The sequence below is a fragment of the Fukomys damarensis genome, unplaced genomic scaffold (assembly GCF_012274545.1).
Source record: "Fukomys damarensis isolate Sample0158 unplaced genomic scaffold, DMR_v1.0_HiC HiC_scaffold_11, whole genome shotgun sequence".
NCBI classification, from domain to species: Eukaryota; Metazoa; Chordata; class Mammalia; order Rodentia; family Bathyergidae; genus Fukomys; species Fukomys damarensis.
In genome coordinates this window covers 37111986-37127442 of record NW_022900923.1, presented here as the reverse complement: position 1 = coordinate 37127442, position 15457 = coordinate 37111986, and the positions used below count along the sequence as shown (strand labels likewise).

Below are 15457 nucleotides of genomic sequence, written 5' to 3'. Positions count from 1 at the left end.
GCTGTTTGAATCTCCGGTGAGGAGGGCTCTCTAGCGTCCCTTCTGCCTATCAGAGAACTAAACACCAAGGAATAAGAAATATAACAAATACCTTTAGGAAACTTTGAACGTGAATTTGTTTGGAGATGTTTATATTCTTGATGTAAGATATCAAATAATTTTGCAAACCCAACAAAAGAAACTCTTTATTAAGGATTTAACCTTTACTTAAGGCTAGGTTACCCTTAGCTGAATTTTTCCTTATAAAGATCTTTCATATTAAACCTACTCTTGATGGTTAGTTTTTAGTTACATTTCTGGAAGAGTATATGCCCCCAATAACTCAAATATAGAGCAATTTCTTTTTGAAACAGGTATTAGAAAATAGAACTGACATTGTGAAATAAATTTGTGATATCAGAAAGCTAAACTGAAGTTACCTGTGGAGCATCTGACTTTGGCAGTTCATGAAGGTACACATTAAGCACACAGCTGAATGAATTATCCCACGATGCCGCCAAATCCATGAGGTGGCAGGCTTAGGTGAAACAGAGTTCTAAAACGCTTTAATAACACACAGGTTTCCATTCAGGGTTTGCCTTATTTCAGCCAGGAATAACCTCCAGTTTCAAAACAAAAGCCCCAAGCTGCAAACCATGAACACCTCCAAAACTTGCTCCATTTAGAGCTGGAACATGAGGATTTGGGAGCAATTTTCAAAGCAAGATTATTGCCCAAATATGAGAAACCTGTGCCGGTTCTTAAGGCAGCTGTCCTCAAGCAGTCACTGCCAAATACATTTAATAGATGTTGTTCCCAGGTTTTGGGAACCACATGAAGCAACAAAGGCTGGATACCAAATCACAGAAGCATGAGTTTAAATTGGAAACATGTATTTTTGTCATCACTGTTCAATGCAATGCAAAGCAGTAAAAATTTCACATTTGCTGGAAGTAGGTTGAAATTTGGAAAGTCATATTCACTCCAGAATTAAGGACAACTTTATGGTTTGAATCACATTCCTACAGAGCATAAAACTAGGTGAAAATGGCTAGCTAATCATCATCAGAAGGATAATTTAAACCAAGATATATGAGCCTACCTTTCTTGCTGATGATGATAACACATGATTTTGATTCCTGATCAAAAAGGTTTAATGAGTAATCCTAAAAGGCAAGACCAAATAACAAAAACAAAAGCAATAAAAAGAGAAGGAGGAAGAGAAGGAGAAAGAGAAAATCTTCTGTAAAGTGAAACTTTAAAAAACTTCTCTATCATTATTATCGAGAAACCTGAGACCTTTCAATTTATCTTCTGGTGATTTTATTGAGAACATGGAAGTGGTGTGTGTATTTTATTTCCGTTTTACAGGTAAAGCACTTTAATTGGTGGGACTGCCACCAGGAGGACAATCTGAAGGTAAGGGATGACATTTAAAAAAAAATTGCTCTGTATAAAACCTGCTTATTTAGCAGACCCATAATAACATGCAGGGAACGGAGATTAAGAGAAAAAGAGCGTGGAAACAATTAAAATGTTACCAGTGCTTCTCACTTGTTCTACAGCACTCCAACTTTAGCTGAACAATAAGAATAGGTACTGTAGGGCCAGGGATGGGCAGTGGCGCCTCTCCTGCCTGGCAAGTGCAATGTCCTGAGTTCGATCCTCAGTACCAGGGCAAAAGAAATAATAGGTGCCATATAGTGTGTGCTTACTTGCAATTGAGCAATTTAAACAAATGATTATCAAAATGCGCCTGTGATATAGAGGTGTGGCTACCACTTTTCATATAAGCTCAGGTCCCCTTGAATGGAGCAGATCAGAAATTTAAGCCTTTTTGTCTTTAAAGGCTCCTCAAATGATCACAAGGTCCTCTTTCAGAGGGCTGTTAGGGGTTTAAAGGAGATGACATTTGAAGTGTCACAGATTTGTTGATACACCCTAGCACTGTAGCCAGATCTCTGTAAAGGATCCTTCATTTCATTCTAGTACACATTACACTGTCTTCCGGTTCTACCTCTGTACACCATGGCCACTCTTTACCACCTCTGACGCTAATTTGTCATAATAATAATTCTGGCAACGCAGGGCCAGACTCTGGGAACATCCCCATCTCCACCTCAGAGATAAGAGGATCTGTTAAACAGCAGGGTGTGTGAAGGAGTAAAAAAAGAGGCCGGGTGGACAGTTGATTTAAATTACAGTCCTTTGCCATTTCCTGATTCCCTCTGCGCTTGTTGTGACCACGGAAACCACGTGTGAGGCGACGAGAAGGAGGCTTTTCTGTCACTGCTTCCACTGTGCACCGGATGTGTCTTTCTCACGGGCTGCTCTGGGCCAGTTCTCCCGAGGGCAGGACACAGGCCAGCTGTGTCCACTTGACACCGGACCCCAGAGACCGCAGGCACCTGTGCTAGGGGCATCCTCAGCACCAACCACACCCAGGTTTGAACTGAATAGTTCCAGAGAGAAATCAGGCATGTATTTGTGATATTTTATTAACAGTGTACTAATTATTGTTAATACAAAGATGAACACTGAATAATAAGAAAATTGAGTCAGGGACTACTTATGTTGTCTTTGGTTGCCCATGCGAGTGAATGGTCGTCTCTCCATTCCCTATAACTATATAACAAACCACTGTAACCCTTAGCAGCGTACAACAATGATTTATTATTTCGCAAGAGTCTGTGTATTAATTGGGAATTCCATTTCCCGTCTCCAGTGGGTCACTATGCCTGCGTCCAACACCAGGCTCCGCGGGGCAGGCATGGCCAGGCCTCTTTCTCCACGTGCTATTCTCACCCAGGCTTCCTCAAAGGTGGCAGTTCCAAGGCTGCCTTCCAAGAGAGGGTGAATGAGCTGCAAACCTTCAGGGCCTGATCTGAAGGTTGTGTCACCAGGCCAGCCCTAGCTCAGAGAGGAAGGCAGCAGACTCCACCTCCCAAAGAGAGGGTCGACATTACTTTGCACACGATCCAGGAAGAACTGCTGTGTTCATCTTCACAACCAATGCTAACATGAACTGCAGAATACACACGATCCAAAAGTTGCGCCATTTGTGATGAAGATGCCAGACTGTCCTACTTAAAGTGAGGTGCACCTGTTAAAGATCTCTCAGGGCAGCCCTCCAGAGGGATAACTTGGAAACGTTTCTAGCATAAAGATACTGGATGTTTTCTTGTTCAAAGATTCAAATTGCGGCTCAGTAGAGAATCCTGTGTTTGAAGTAGCCACATGGAATCACTCAATTATTCACAACCCACAAATTCACTATCCATAGATAAGTACATTTACTCCTATGCAGAGGCATAGACTAGGTACTAGAGAAGGGTTAATAGCCAGATTAATTAAACATCTTATTAACCTTTACGGTATTACCATTGGAATTACCTCTTTCTTCCGGTGTTAATTCTAATAGGGCAAACTTACATCCTGTAATTTTTTTCTTTGTATTTTGTTTATTTGTTTGTTCTGGTACCGGGGATCAAACTCAGGACTTTGTACTTGCCAGGCAGGTGCAGTGTCTCTGAGCTACATCCCCACCCCTTCTTTGTATTTTTTTAAAAACTTAACTACCTGTACTTTTTTCTTTAAGTAAGAGGTCTTTTTGCCCTTTCCACTTAAGCTTCTGTTGAGAAGTTATAACTCTAATGAGATTCAGAAGTAAGTATGTTTCAAGGCACACTTTTAAACAGCCAGAGACATCTGTCTTCTTCAAATTACACTGAATGTGGCGTTACATATTGAGAGATGGATGCATTAGAAAGGCTACTAGAAAAGCCACAATGCTTAAGCAGCCAGAGCGTCTTATAGAACACTGAGGGTACACTGCGGCTCTGCTGTGGCAGGTACGAACTGGAACAACATTCCCTCCTCATTTGTTCATTCATGCAGGAAATTTCATTGGGTTTTCACTAAGGATTAGATCTAGGTAAGGAGCATTCATAAAACACCTTTTCTAAATTTTATGGTATTATCATTGGAATGACCTCTTTCTTCCTGTGTTAATACCAACAGTGCCAACTATTTTTAAAACTCAGTGATCCTACTGCCTCAGCCTCCCAAGTGCTAGAACTACAGGCGTGCACCACCACACCCAGCTAAAACCTCAGCTAGTTGCATTATTCCTTTTCCTGTGAAGTTCTCTCCCTTATGTAACTTACATTCTAGACAGGGGAAACAGAGTCTCAATTGGTAGCAGACACTACAGAGAAAAATGAAGTCGAGTTCTGGAAAGATGAGAAAAACCTAGTCAAAGAGACTGAGAGGACAATTATTTCAAACTCTTCTGAAATTACAGGGAAACTGAGGACTGAAGACTGGCCATTGCGTCTGTCAAGGTGGGAAGTCCCTGAGTGGTGGAAAGAGAAGGCGAATTAGTTAAAGAGAGGATGAGGAGAGAGAAAGAGGGAGGAAGGAATGTGGAGAACTCTGTCGTAGATACTTTCCTGAAGAGGAAGGTTGGAAGTGGGCGGGCATATGGGAGAAGAGGCAGCTCAAGGAAGAATTCTGTAGGAAAGGAAGTGTGGCTTTGTGTTTGGTGCTAATGTGAATGGCCCAGTACAGTGGGAAAACTGATGAAGTGTAAGAGAGGGAGAGGTGACAGCTACAATGCTGCCCTTTAGTAATCAGAAAGGATGGATTTTCTAGACCAGATATAGGAACTCATATTATTAAAATTTTTGAGCATATAGCCAAAAATATATGCATGCATTCCTATTTTATTTGTATTATGCTACAGTGCCTTGCTATACCTATTTCAAAACATATGTAAGTGCAACAAATACTGTATAGAAAATGTGAGTAGAAGACCCAGTATTTCTTCTTCATACCCTATCATCTTGCACACAAACCCTAATGCGTGTTCATCTCTCTTTGGGAGGCTTGAGTTTAGGTAAGGTCACTGTTGGACACTGATTTATCAAAATCAGTTGAAAGAAAAGACCTTGATCTTTCACACTTGAGAATCTGAATTTTCTTCCTATTGTGATTTTTGTGAAGAAAGTGTTTCAGCTTTAAGCAGCACACTTTATAAAGATTAATGATAATATAATCAGCTCGAGATGCTTCAGTGAAATGATACAATTCAAAAGGAAGTTCATGCTCTGAAGCTATTTTTGTCACTTACAATGTCACCAAATGCAAAAAGAAAGGGGGGCAAAAACGATATTTCAGTTTTTGTCGTGTTGGGTCACTTTTTAAACCAAGACTCATTCCCATAACTTTCTTTGAATCTGTGATTGAAAGACAGAGTATACGTCTCATCACCAGCACATGACTAAAATCTCTCACCACATGATCAAAGGAGTGAAAAGTGTACCCCCACTACTACCACCCCCATAGTATGCGTGCTTTAAAAATAAATCAAGTTTGCCTGCTAGAGGGCAAACTAAATTGTTGTTTCCAGGTTGCAAAGAGTAAAGAGCTTAAGTAACAGTCACTGAAGATTTTTTTCTAAAGATGCTATTCTCTGGAAGATGTATTTGCTAATTGGAAAGCTGCAGTGAACGGCCCAGAGGCATGAAAACCTTTAAAGTGGTGAAAGAAATCTTTCTCCCAGTTCCAGTGTAATCCCAGGTGTAAGTTGACATCTACTCGGCATGTCACAAAACCCCTCCTCTACAATATATGTTCACTGTGCGTAGGTCCCCTTCTCAGAGAGGCAGCAGTGCCCCTAGATCAGCCACTCCATCGCGGGGGGCGGCATCCCTCTCTGCATTTCCATTATAGCACCCTCTTTTTCCTGAAGGCTTGGGTTGTAGGTTCCCTGAGTTGCCCTCTTGTTGGAGCCGACAACAGAAGCGACCACAGCCAGCAAGAGGATGAGCAGCAAGACTGACGTCACTGAAGCAATGGCGGTGAAAATGTCCGAGGTCACGTCACCTGCCAACTGAAAGGAGGGAAGTCAGTGTGGTGTGAATTCTACAGCAAAGCTAAATTCTCGGACAATAGGACTACCCTGGAAGCAGACCCAGCACGGCAAGCCGGTGCTGCTCAGTTCTGGAAAACGACCAAGGCACTGAGGGAAAGCTGCATACTCCTGTTGCCAAATCCTGCACGATGACCATATGTCCAGCATCGAAGAAGTGCAGGCTGCAAACGTGCTGTGAGAATCTACTGCATTTATTCAGGGTCATAATCTCAGGGACTGGGATTGTTCGTGTGGAAGCAAGGGCAAAAGAGGAATCCTTTATATGTTCAATCATTCTAAGTTTATACAAAGGCACTATTCCCTTTCTTGCCCAATGTTCTAATTTTGAACATATGAAAAAAGGAAGAAAACAAGAGAGGAGAGAGAGATAGGAGAGGAGAGGAGAGGACAGGACAGCAGAAAAGTTGTTTTGTTTCTTGTTTGTTTGTTTGTTTGTTTAATTTGAGAAAGAAAGCAAATTAAATAACTTGGGTCTTGTGGGAAAGACCCCTGGAAAGGCAGAGCTGACACAATGTGCTGGCCACCAAGGCCATTTCCACAGTGGTCCCTTTGATCAGGATTTGATGTGATAATCCAAGGCTTGTCAACACAGTAAGTTGTGAGCTCACTGATGAACCAAACACCCAAAAAACAGAAAGGAGAGGAGCTGATGCTGGGTTCTGCTGGGTGCTTCTAGTTTAGAATGGCTTGTTTAATGTTCTGGGGTTGTTTTGTTTGTTTGTTTTGTTTTGTTTTGTTTTTTTAGGGTAGGAAAAATTTATTGAGGGAAAGAAAGCTTCTGTCTAAGGGAGATAGAAAAGGGACCGGAAAGTAGGTTGCTTGCTCACTCTAATTTTCAAAGATGTTTTATACAGCAAAATAGCTTGTTTAATGTGGATTCCAGTGTGATTCACAGCACTTCCGCTTTCTCTATCTGTGCTTGTTACCAGAACAATTTACTATTACCAATAAAACCTTTGAACATCACAGAAAGTTTAAACATCTTTGCTATCCTTAGTCTTTTTTGTTCTTTATGCTTTTGTTCAAAGCATTTTATTGTTACGATAATAAACTAATGTCTTCATAAAGTTATCTTGGGTCTGTTCTCTAAGAGCCTTGATTAAATGCTCATCAGTTTGCTCACTCAACACTACTTATTATCAATTTCCTATGTGCTAGGAAATAAAACATGCAAAGAGAGACCAAAGCTTGGAATCTAGAATTCAGATTTGGGGCGTAGGATGAAAGGGAGAGACACACACAAGCACATATACAAATAACACATCATGTGTTGTGATGTCTAAATAATTGTTTTGAGCCCGGCATAGTGGCACACGCCTGTAATCCCAGCACTCGGGAGGCTGAAGCAGGAGGATCGCTGTGACTTCAAGACCAGCCTGGGATACATAGTGAGTTCCAGGTCAGTCTCAAATACATAGTGAGACCCTGTCTCAAAAACACAAAATAAATAAATAAATAATTGTACTGAGGTGCAGGCTGAGGAGGTCTGCAATGAAGCGGGTGATTGTTCTTTGAAGGATGAGTGAAAGGGTGTTCAAGTATTTTAAACAGAAAATTCCATTTGGAATGGACTATTTGAATGAAAATACAACAAGGGGACATTAAATTCCTTAGAATTTAGGGAAACAGTAAGAAACCCAGAGTAAACAAAAATAACACATTGTCCACGGATGTGTATGTTTGAATTGAGAAAGGATTTAAAGAGTTGGTGAGAAATAGAACTATGAAAGAAACGAATCTTGTCAAGACGTTTGAGTGCAACCCAAAATTCAGTCTCGGTCCTGCAGTCATTGTGTAGCCATGGAAGATGCTTAAAGAGTAGCATGACCCAGGCAGATCTGCGTCTTACTAATCTGACTCTGATACTAGGGAAGAGGATAGGAGAGAACGAAGTCTGGAGGGAACTGGAGGTCAATAAAAGGTTTGCAAGTCGTGATAAGAAATGACCTTGGTCTTCATTTTGCAAAGAAGTGAGTGTTGACGGGAAAGGGTGGTGGAGAGAAATTTTGGAAAGAAATGTCACATTGTTCAGGGTTGGGGAGAAGCAAAGGGAAGGTAAAGATAACTGATGATGCCACATTAAATAACCCTGTGACTGGAATGTCATGAATTGGAACTGAGCACTGAAAGGAAAAACAAGTTTGTACAGGAAAACCGTAAGTTTAGTTGGGAAAACTGAGTTTCATGTACCAAGAAGGTACTCAGGGACATGATAGTAACTATCCCATAATTAGAAATACCGCAGTTACGCCCCTCCATTCCCTTTCATAGGACTGTGAGACATTCTGAGTCGCGACAAAATTTCCTCCAACTGTTATTGGAGCTTTAGGAGTAAAGCATATAGCTGTACAGAATTTGGTAGTGTTTGAGAGACATCGTTTAACTCAACTGGAGAGCAAGTTCCCATCCATATGTGTGGTCATACTTTTTTTGAGTAATCACATCTTCTATCAAAAATGCAACTGTGAGCTGGGAAAAATGAGCAGAGCCATGGAGTTGACATTAAAAGTATAAAATTCTGTGAGACAGAAGTCCAACCTTTTGTTATTTTCTAGGGACTTTTGGATAATGTACACTCTTGTTTTTAGATATTGGCTTAATCTTATTCCATCCAATTAAGTTGTGTCATCTTTGGGAATAAATGGCTGCTGTCCTAGAAGAGTGAATTCGGGTGTCTCTGCCCATGCAGACGGGAAAGAAACCATTTGGCTCACCTCAGTTTTCTGAACTTTTCTAGGCCCTTCTTATTTTGTTAGGGGGAAGTGAAGGCCACCTAGACCCTCTCCTCAGCTACCCTGCCAATGGAGAGGTAGAGGAACTCGAGGGGAGAGTCCTCTGCCCCATGCCCAGTCAATGCTAGTACCCCAGTTCCGGTGGAACCAGACAGCAGGTCTACCTCACTTATCCTGTAACCCGGGTGGAATCAAGAACCTTGTCTGAGGTTGCTGCACTGTCCTCAGAAATGCAGTAAGAATGAAAGCAAACTGAAGGACTGGGATCAGGCTCCATCTCTGATCCACAGGGCTGAATAATGAAGAGCTCAGCCAGTAGAGGGAGGGGCCTGGGTTTGATTCATGTCTTTGCCACTTGTGTGAACAGCGGCGACTTACTTCATCTCTCAGAGACTCATTTTCATCACATAAAATGGATATTGGGTACCTCAAGGGACGAGGCCAAATGAAATACAATGAATATAAAATATACAAAGCACTGCCCCTAGAAAGTTCTCAATATACAACAATATATTACACAGTATTAACACACCATTTACCATTTTGCTAATTCTATTTTTATAACAATACACAAGAATTAACTCAAGACCTTGATCAAAGGTGCCAACCTATAAATACAAATTGCAATTCCAGGACTCACATTAAGTTTTTTTGTTGTTGTTTTGTTTTGTTTGTTTGTTTTGGTTTTTTGAGACAGGGTCTCACTATGTAGCTGAGACTGACCTGGAACTCACTATGTAGCCCAGGCTGGTCTTGAACTCAGAGCAATCCTCCTGTCTCAGCCTCCCGAGTGCTGGGATTACAGGCGTGCACCACCATGCCCGGCTCACATTAAGTTTTTAATGAAACAATTTCCCTAACAGTCAAAGAAGGCATGTCAGTGAGCTTTGGGGGAGTTGAATGAGTAGGTTTTAAAAGAACCTCTTAAGTGTCCTTTGCTTTTGAATTCCCATGGTTGAATGACCTTTTTTCCTCTGCTGTTTTTCAACTGTGTTTAAAATGTACAGCACTGGGATTAATCTTTCTGTAATGTGATACAGGAATGGGTGATATGGTCTCCAAGTGTGGGAAAAGATCTATTTGAATGGGTTGTGTTTCTAACACTGCACTCTCGAGTTACCTTTTCCCAAACAGAAGTGCCCCCAAATTAATAAAAATACCATGAATGATTAATTTTCTAAAAATAACTTTCTTTAATCTATATTCAATTGTAGTATGTTTTTTAAATATACATGCTATATATAAACACCTTAATGGGATTATTTTAAACTTTGTATCTGCTGAATGAGATAAATTTTTCATTTGTTTCTCCCATAGAGGGCACATCCATAAACACTGACTGGGTTGTGTCCTATCTAGAACCTAAATCAAGACTACACCATGCTATTCTGAGGTATAACTGCCAAAATATTTTGTACCCCCTCACCTGCTGGAATAAACTGCTGGAATAAACCCTACATTAATGCCTTTTTAAAATCCCACAAAAGGAACTCAATACTATCTTGGAGTAAGATCGAAAATAATGCATATTTGCTCAACAGACAGAAATGGATTTGTATCTAGTTTTGTCATTGACTTTGTACACGTAGCCTCTATATTCCATTTTCCCACCCAAGAAATGGAAACAATAATCCCTATGGTTTAGAATTGTCCAAGAATGGTAGCATACAGGTGTCCAAATCGCCTCTGCTGGTGCTTAGGCACAGAAAAAGGTCTTGGTCCCTGCTGCTGCTCTTCTGTATTTTTATCCATAGTAGTCCATTCCCTGGTCCTGCTTGAAATTCCGAAGTCCTCCCACACACGGTTCCTCCTGTGAAACGTCTGCCATGGAGCTGAATCTGGGAGGCATGAAGGGTATCTTAGTGTTGCCCTCTCCACAGTCACGTACAGTGGAGGGAGGGTGCACAATCAGGGCCCATCACAATCAGCTCTTTATTACCTGAGTAACAACACCTCTTCGTATTTTGAAAGCACAAAAACAAGTTGGCCTGTTTGGAAGGAGAAAGTGAGAAAATTGTATATTCAGCCTCGGTAACTGCTTGCCTTAATATTTAGGACTGATAACTTTATTTGAAAGAATTCAAAAACAATAAACACATCAGAAGGAGCGCAACTCTTCTAATTTACTGGATTTGGGGGAAAGTGGACCTCACATCTCCAAATGAATGGAGGTGAAACTTTAAAGCTTTGATTCAAAGTGAGGAAATTCAGGAACTTAATACCTTTGTGGTCATTCTCTCAGACCTGGGTTGTATAAAATGAACAGAAATACATTTAGGGCTGAAAATGGCGGCACTCTTGGGGTGAAAATTGGATCCTGGAAAACATTACAGTGGAGTGGGTTGCTCTGATTGTTCCTGGACCTCAGCTGCATGTCGGTCATGCAGGACCACGTGAAGTCACTTTAAGATAGAAAGTTAAAATGCTGATGTGCCCGTTGATGACAAGCTACCTTCCAGTTCCTGTGTGTGGGTTTCCAAAATTAGTGTGGCACCTTTGAAGTGATTGTGTTGTTCAGTGTGACACGAGTAACCAAGACCATTATGAGGTACTGTTATGAGAAAGAGTGCCTAATGGAAAAAAATCACTTTAAACATGGGCTTTCAAAACATCACTTAGAATACTTATTGTCATCTGCATGTCAAAACCAAAATAAGGATATGTTTTTAATTCTCATATCCTACATTTAAAAAAAATCAAAATGGAAAGGGAATGTTCTGTAGTTAAGATTTCAGAGAGCAGTTCTTGTTAGTACTATAACACACAGATCCTCAGTTTTGTGGATAGTAAAAGACCTCCCACACAGACCCGAGTCCTTGAACTGTGTCTTATCAGTGAATTGCTAGAAACAGCCGTTTCCATAGTAATATTGAATACGTGCCAGAATTTTGTTTTTAAAATTAATATTGCAACAGCTGCCAATTTTTAACCATAATATACTGTCCACTTAACAGTTACTGGGGGAGGGCGCGGTGTACTACAAAACCAAAGAGAGGACTTGGAAAGTGTTCTGTCTTAAAGGAGGTGGTGCAGTTTAGTCCAAATAGAAGACTCAGAAAGATGAAGAAACTGTGAGGGTCAGAGAGTTACTTTACCTTCCTCAGGTGAGGTCCCCTGGCAGTGGGAGCAGAGCAAGGAGGGGCCCTGAACAGCAGTGGTTATCGTTTTCTCCTTGTCCTGCCCATCCCTTCACCTGGCAACTCTGCTTCTCTCAGAAAATATGCAGGCTCTTCCTAGGATCGTGAGCTGCAGCCCCTCCAAGAGTTGGCAGCTGTGCAGTCTCTTGCTGGAAACGGAAGGGATCTGTCTTTTCCCAAACTCTCACCACAGGGCTACAGTTCCTTACAACTCTGCTGATTAGGGGGTCATTGGGGTGTTGGGAGGAAAACTCAGGCTGAGTTAGTTCGGGAACCCTACCCTGGAAGCTTTCGCCCTGAAATCTTCCTATATGATTTTCACAGTGGAATAACACCTGGAAATGTCTTATGGGAGAGCTGGTGCTAAAGGAGAAGAGGAACTGGTCTAGTGCAAAGACACACATCTGGATCGTAGCTGCAATCTAACCAGTACCCTCTTTCGCGCAGTGTCCCAAGCATAGTATGTTGCCTCTGGGGGTTTTAGGGAAATAGTTCGATTATACTGAGATTTGAGATGTGCTGACAAGGGTCATCAAGTGACACATCTATTTCTCCATTCAACAACAATGACCAGACAGGTACCCTGCAGAAGGACAGTGCTGGCTAGAAACCACCCATCAGCCCAGAGGAACCTGCCCTGCCAGGATAGGCGTTGGGCCTGTGATTCTTACCCTGACATTTCCTGGACTTTTTCCTACTTCAGATCCCAGATGGAGGAAGAAGCATACAAGCTGTCAGAAGTTTGGAAACACTGCCTTCCTATTTTTCTCTCTGGAAGCAGGTGGTGTAAGTGATATCACTGTTTCCCTTGGAACACAAGCCCCTGTGAATAAAACTTATCTTTCTTTTTCTCTTACAAGAACCAGGTCCCAGCAGTGCAAACTCAGATTCCATTGTTTTGTTGCTTAATGATCATAGCTAACCACTTCATCTGACTTGCATCAGGCCTCAGCCAGATGTTTCACAGGCAGAAATCACCCAGTTTTCCTAATACTCCGACCGGATTGGTACCACTATTTAGTGTCACCTTCCCCACCCACCTCACTTCAGTCACCTGGAATGCTCGCAGTACCACGTGACCTCCAGCCTGCTCACATTTCTCCCCCCTGTGCTAAGACAGAGAGGTTTGACTTGCCTGTTCCCATCTCTCCTTCCACGGTGTGTCTCCCTAACGCGTGGAACCGTTTCTGCCCCATGGAGACACTGTCTCAACTGCTGCTGAATAGGAGTTAAAGAGGGAAAGAGCCTCCCAAGTAGCACACAACAAGCGGAGGCCCCTCAGCACAGAAATGCTCCCTCTCAGGAGTCCTGCCTAATGCAAACCTCAGCACGGGCCTCGCAGAGGAGCAGAAGCAGAAGGAAAGGCCATCTCTGCGGTGCTGCTTGCAAACACCAGCGTGACAAATAAGGACTAGGGAAAGAATTGGCAAGAGACACACAGAGGGGCAGCAGAATGGAAGTAAAATAACAAACATTTACTCCATCCATGGGGAACAATCACACCTAATGGCGGTGCCCTGATCGACCCAGTACTGGGCTACAACTCCCCCTTTTATAGGGTTTTACAGCTTTGATCTCATTTAGGTGGTTACATTGCATTTCCCTAGTTCAACCTGGATGTAGCACTTCTTTGGTAGAGGAGGTTACCTTTAAAATTCATTTAGTTATCTATTCTAGCCCAGGGGATGGGGGTGTGTCTGGACAGCAAGGTTAACAGTGGTTCTTTTCATTTACGGAACTTTTTAGGGAGACTAGACCCCTCCAGTGCCCGTTGATTCCGAACTAAACACAGCAAACAGCTTAAGTTATTTTACATTAAAGTATTCTCTATCAGGGTGACTGACAAACCCAGAGGGCCTGAAGACAGTTGCATATTATTCCTCTTGGTGAAAGTAGACACAAAAGATCTATTAAAAAAAAAATCTTTTCCTGTTCCTCATATCTCAAATAACAACATCACCAAGAAACACAAGCAGAATCTGCTAGCGAAGATTAAACAAACATAAAGAGGCAGCAGCCAGTTTTCATTCTCTCTGTGAATTATGCTTTGTCTCTCTGTTGGAAGAGCGACTCAATACTAGCTGAGCCCACTGTGTTCTCAAAAGCCCTGGGTGGACACTTGTGCTTGCTCTCCCCTTTTCTCTCCTCCTTTTCTTCATGTTGTTTTAGGAAACAGTGGTTACTCGGGAATCCAGCGTATAAATCACACGGCACTATGGAGAGTGCGCTAACTCTGGAGCTCTTCCATCCAATCCCTTTGCCTCCTCACGGCTCTGTGGCATAAGCAGTCATGGCCAAGTCCTCTGCCCTTCTGCTCACCTTTCCGTTTTGCATTCCCACAGTCCCATCCCTGGTCCGGTCATAAGTTATGGCAGCCTTTTACTTGGGTGATTCAATTGCCCTCCAGCCACTTTCTCTTCCCTGAGAATCTACATCCTCCCCCAAACCCTATGGGGAGAAAGAAAAAAAAAAGACTAGACTCAGAGACTCAGAAGCCCTTGGGAAGTAGCTGTTTCAAATCAACCATATCAAACCTAAATTGTGGATTTTTAAACCAAGGGTCTCTGTTCACGAGCTCCCGTTTCCTTGGGAAGGTATTGTCCGTCACAGGCAGCTTGTACTCTCGATTCCAGCAGAGCAACTCTTACCTCTTGACTTCAGAACACTACTCAAACTTTCTCTGCAAAGTCAGAGCCTCCCCACGGAATCCTCTGTGACTGCATTCCCTGTGTCCCCGAGGCAGTAATGTCCGGGCCTGGCGTATGTCAGGGAAGGCCTGTAGCAAGGTGAAGGCAAGCAGTGTGCATGTGAATGTGCTGTTACTGTTCCTTGTGATCCAAGCCAAATTCCACCCCTCCCATCAGGACTGTGAGGAAAGAGTATCTGCTGCTACTGGGATGTTCCAGAAATGCAAAATGCAGAGCTTTGCACAAAGTGAGCGATCAATTGTTATTGACTCACGCACGTATAATGCTCATTGCTCTGTCGAATGCATTATTAAGTCTTTTTTCAGTTGCAAGAAAGGTTCCACATGGCCCAGAAAGTTTGGTGGTGGTGAAATTCATTCACTCAATAGTCTTACTGAATACCTTCAAAGTTTCAGAGCGCACACTCAGAAGACAGTCATTTTCTTTAAAAAATAATAATAAATAAACTCTCTAGTGGTAGTGCCTGGGGGTGGAAGAAGCTACAAAAGCAACCATTGTTCCCTGTGAGAGGCTTTGGGTTAGAAGCAAATATGAAGAAGGCAAGGAGCAAGGAACATGGATTCCTGGCTTGCCATGAGTCCCTCGAAGAAAATTGCTGGAGGATGAAATAAAGAGGGAACACCATGATCCAGCTGCTTTACAGAGAACAAGGAGCGTGGCCACGGTGCTCGACCCTCCTGCCTGCCACCTAAAGAGCTTTACAGAAGAGTCAAGTCCTCAGTAAAGCCACAAATGGAGGAGTGGCCGCCCACAGCCAGAAAGTGTTTACCCGATCTGCATGTGTAACCCATCTAGATGCCATTTCCAGTAGCTTTATTTTTTCAGCCTCAGGGAAGTTGCAGGTCCTTGCATGGACATTCTATACTGGTTCTTTCCTAGTCCACATGACCTGGACCATTTAGTGGAAAAGTACCAGCTTTATTCCATTAGTTTTGTTTTTTTTTTTCCTGTGCGACCAGGAGTCTT

General features: G+C 42.3%; 1 protein-coding gene across 1 annotated transcript in view; it reads right to left on the bottom strand.

Annotated features, from left to right (window-relative positions):
* Positions 1-5570: 5570 nt before the first annotated feature.
* Positions 5571-15457, bottom strand: part of Crb1 (crumbs cell polarity complex component 1) — a 143132-nt gene continuing 133245 nt past the window's right edge. Inside the window, 1 exon segment of the mRNA XM_010635413.3 lies at positions 5571-5872. Coding sequence (XP_010633715.1) covers positions 5657-5872 — 216 coding nt within the window. The 3' untranslated portion in view covers positions 5571-5656.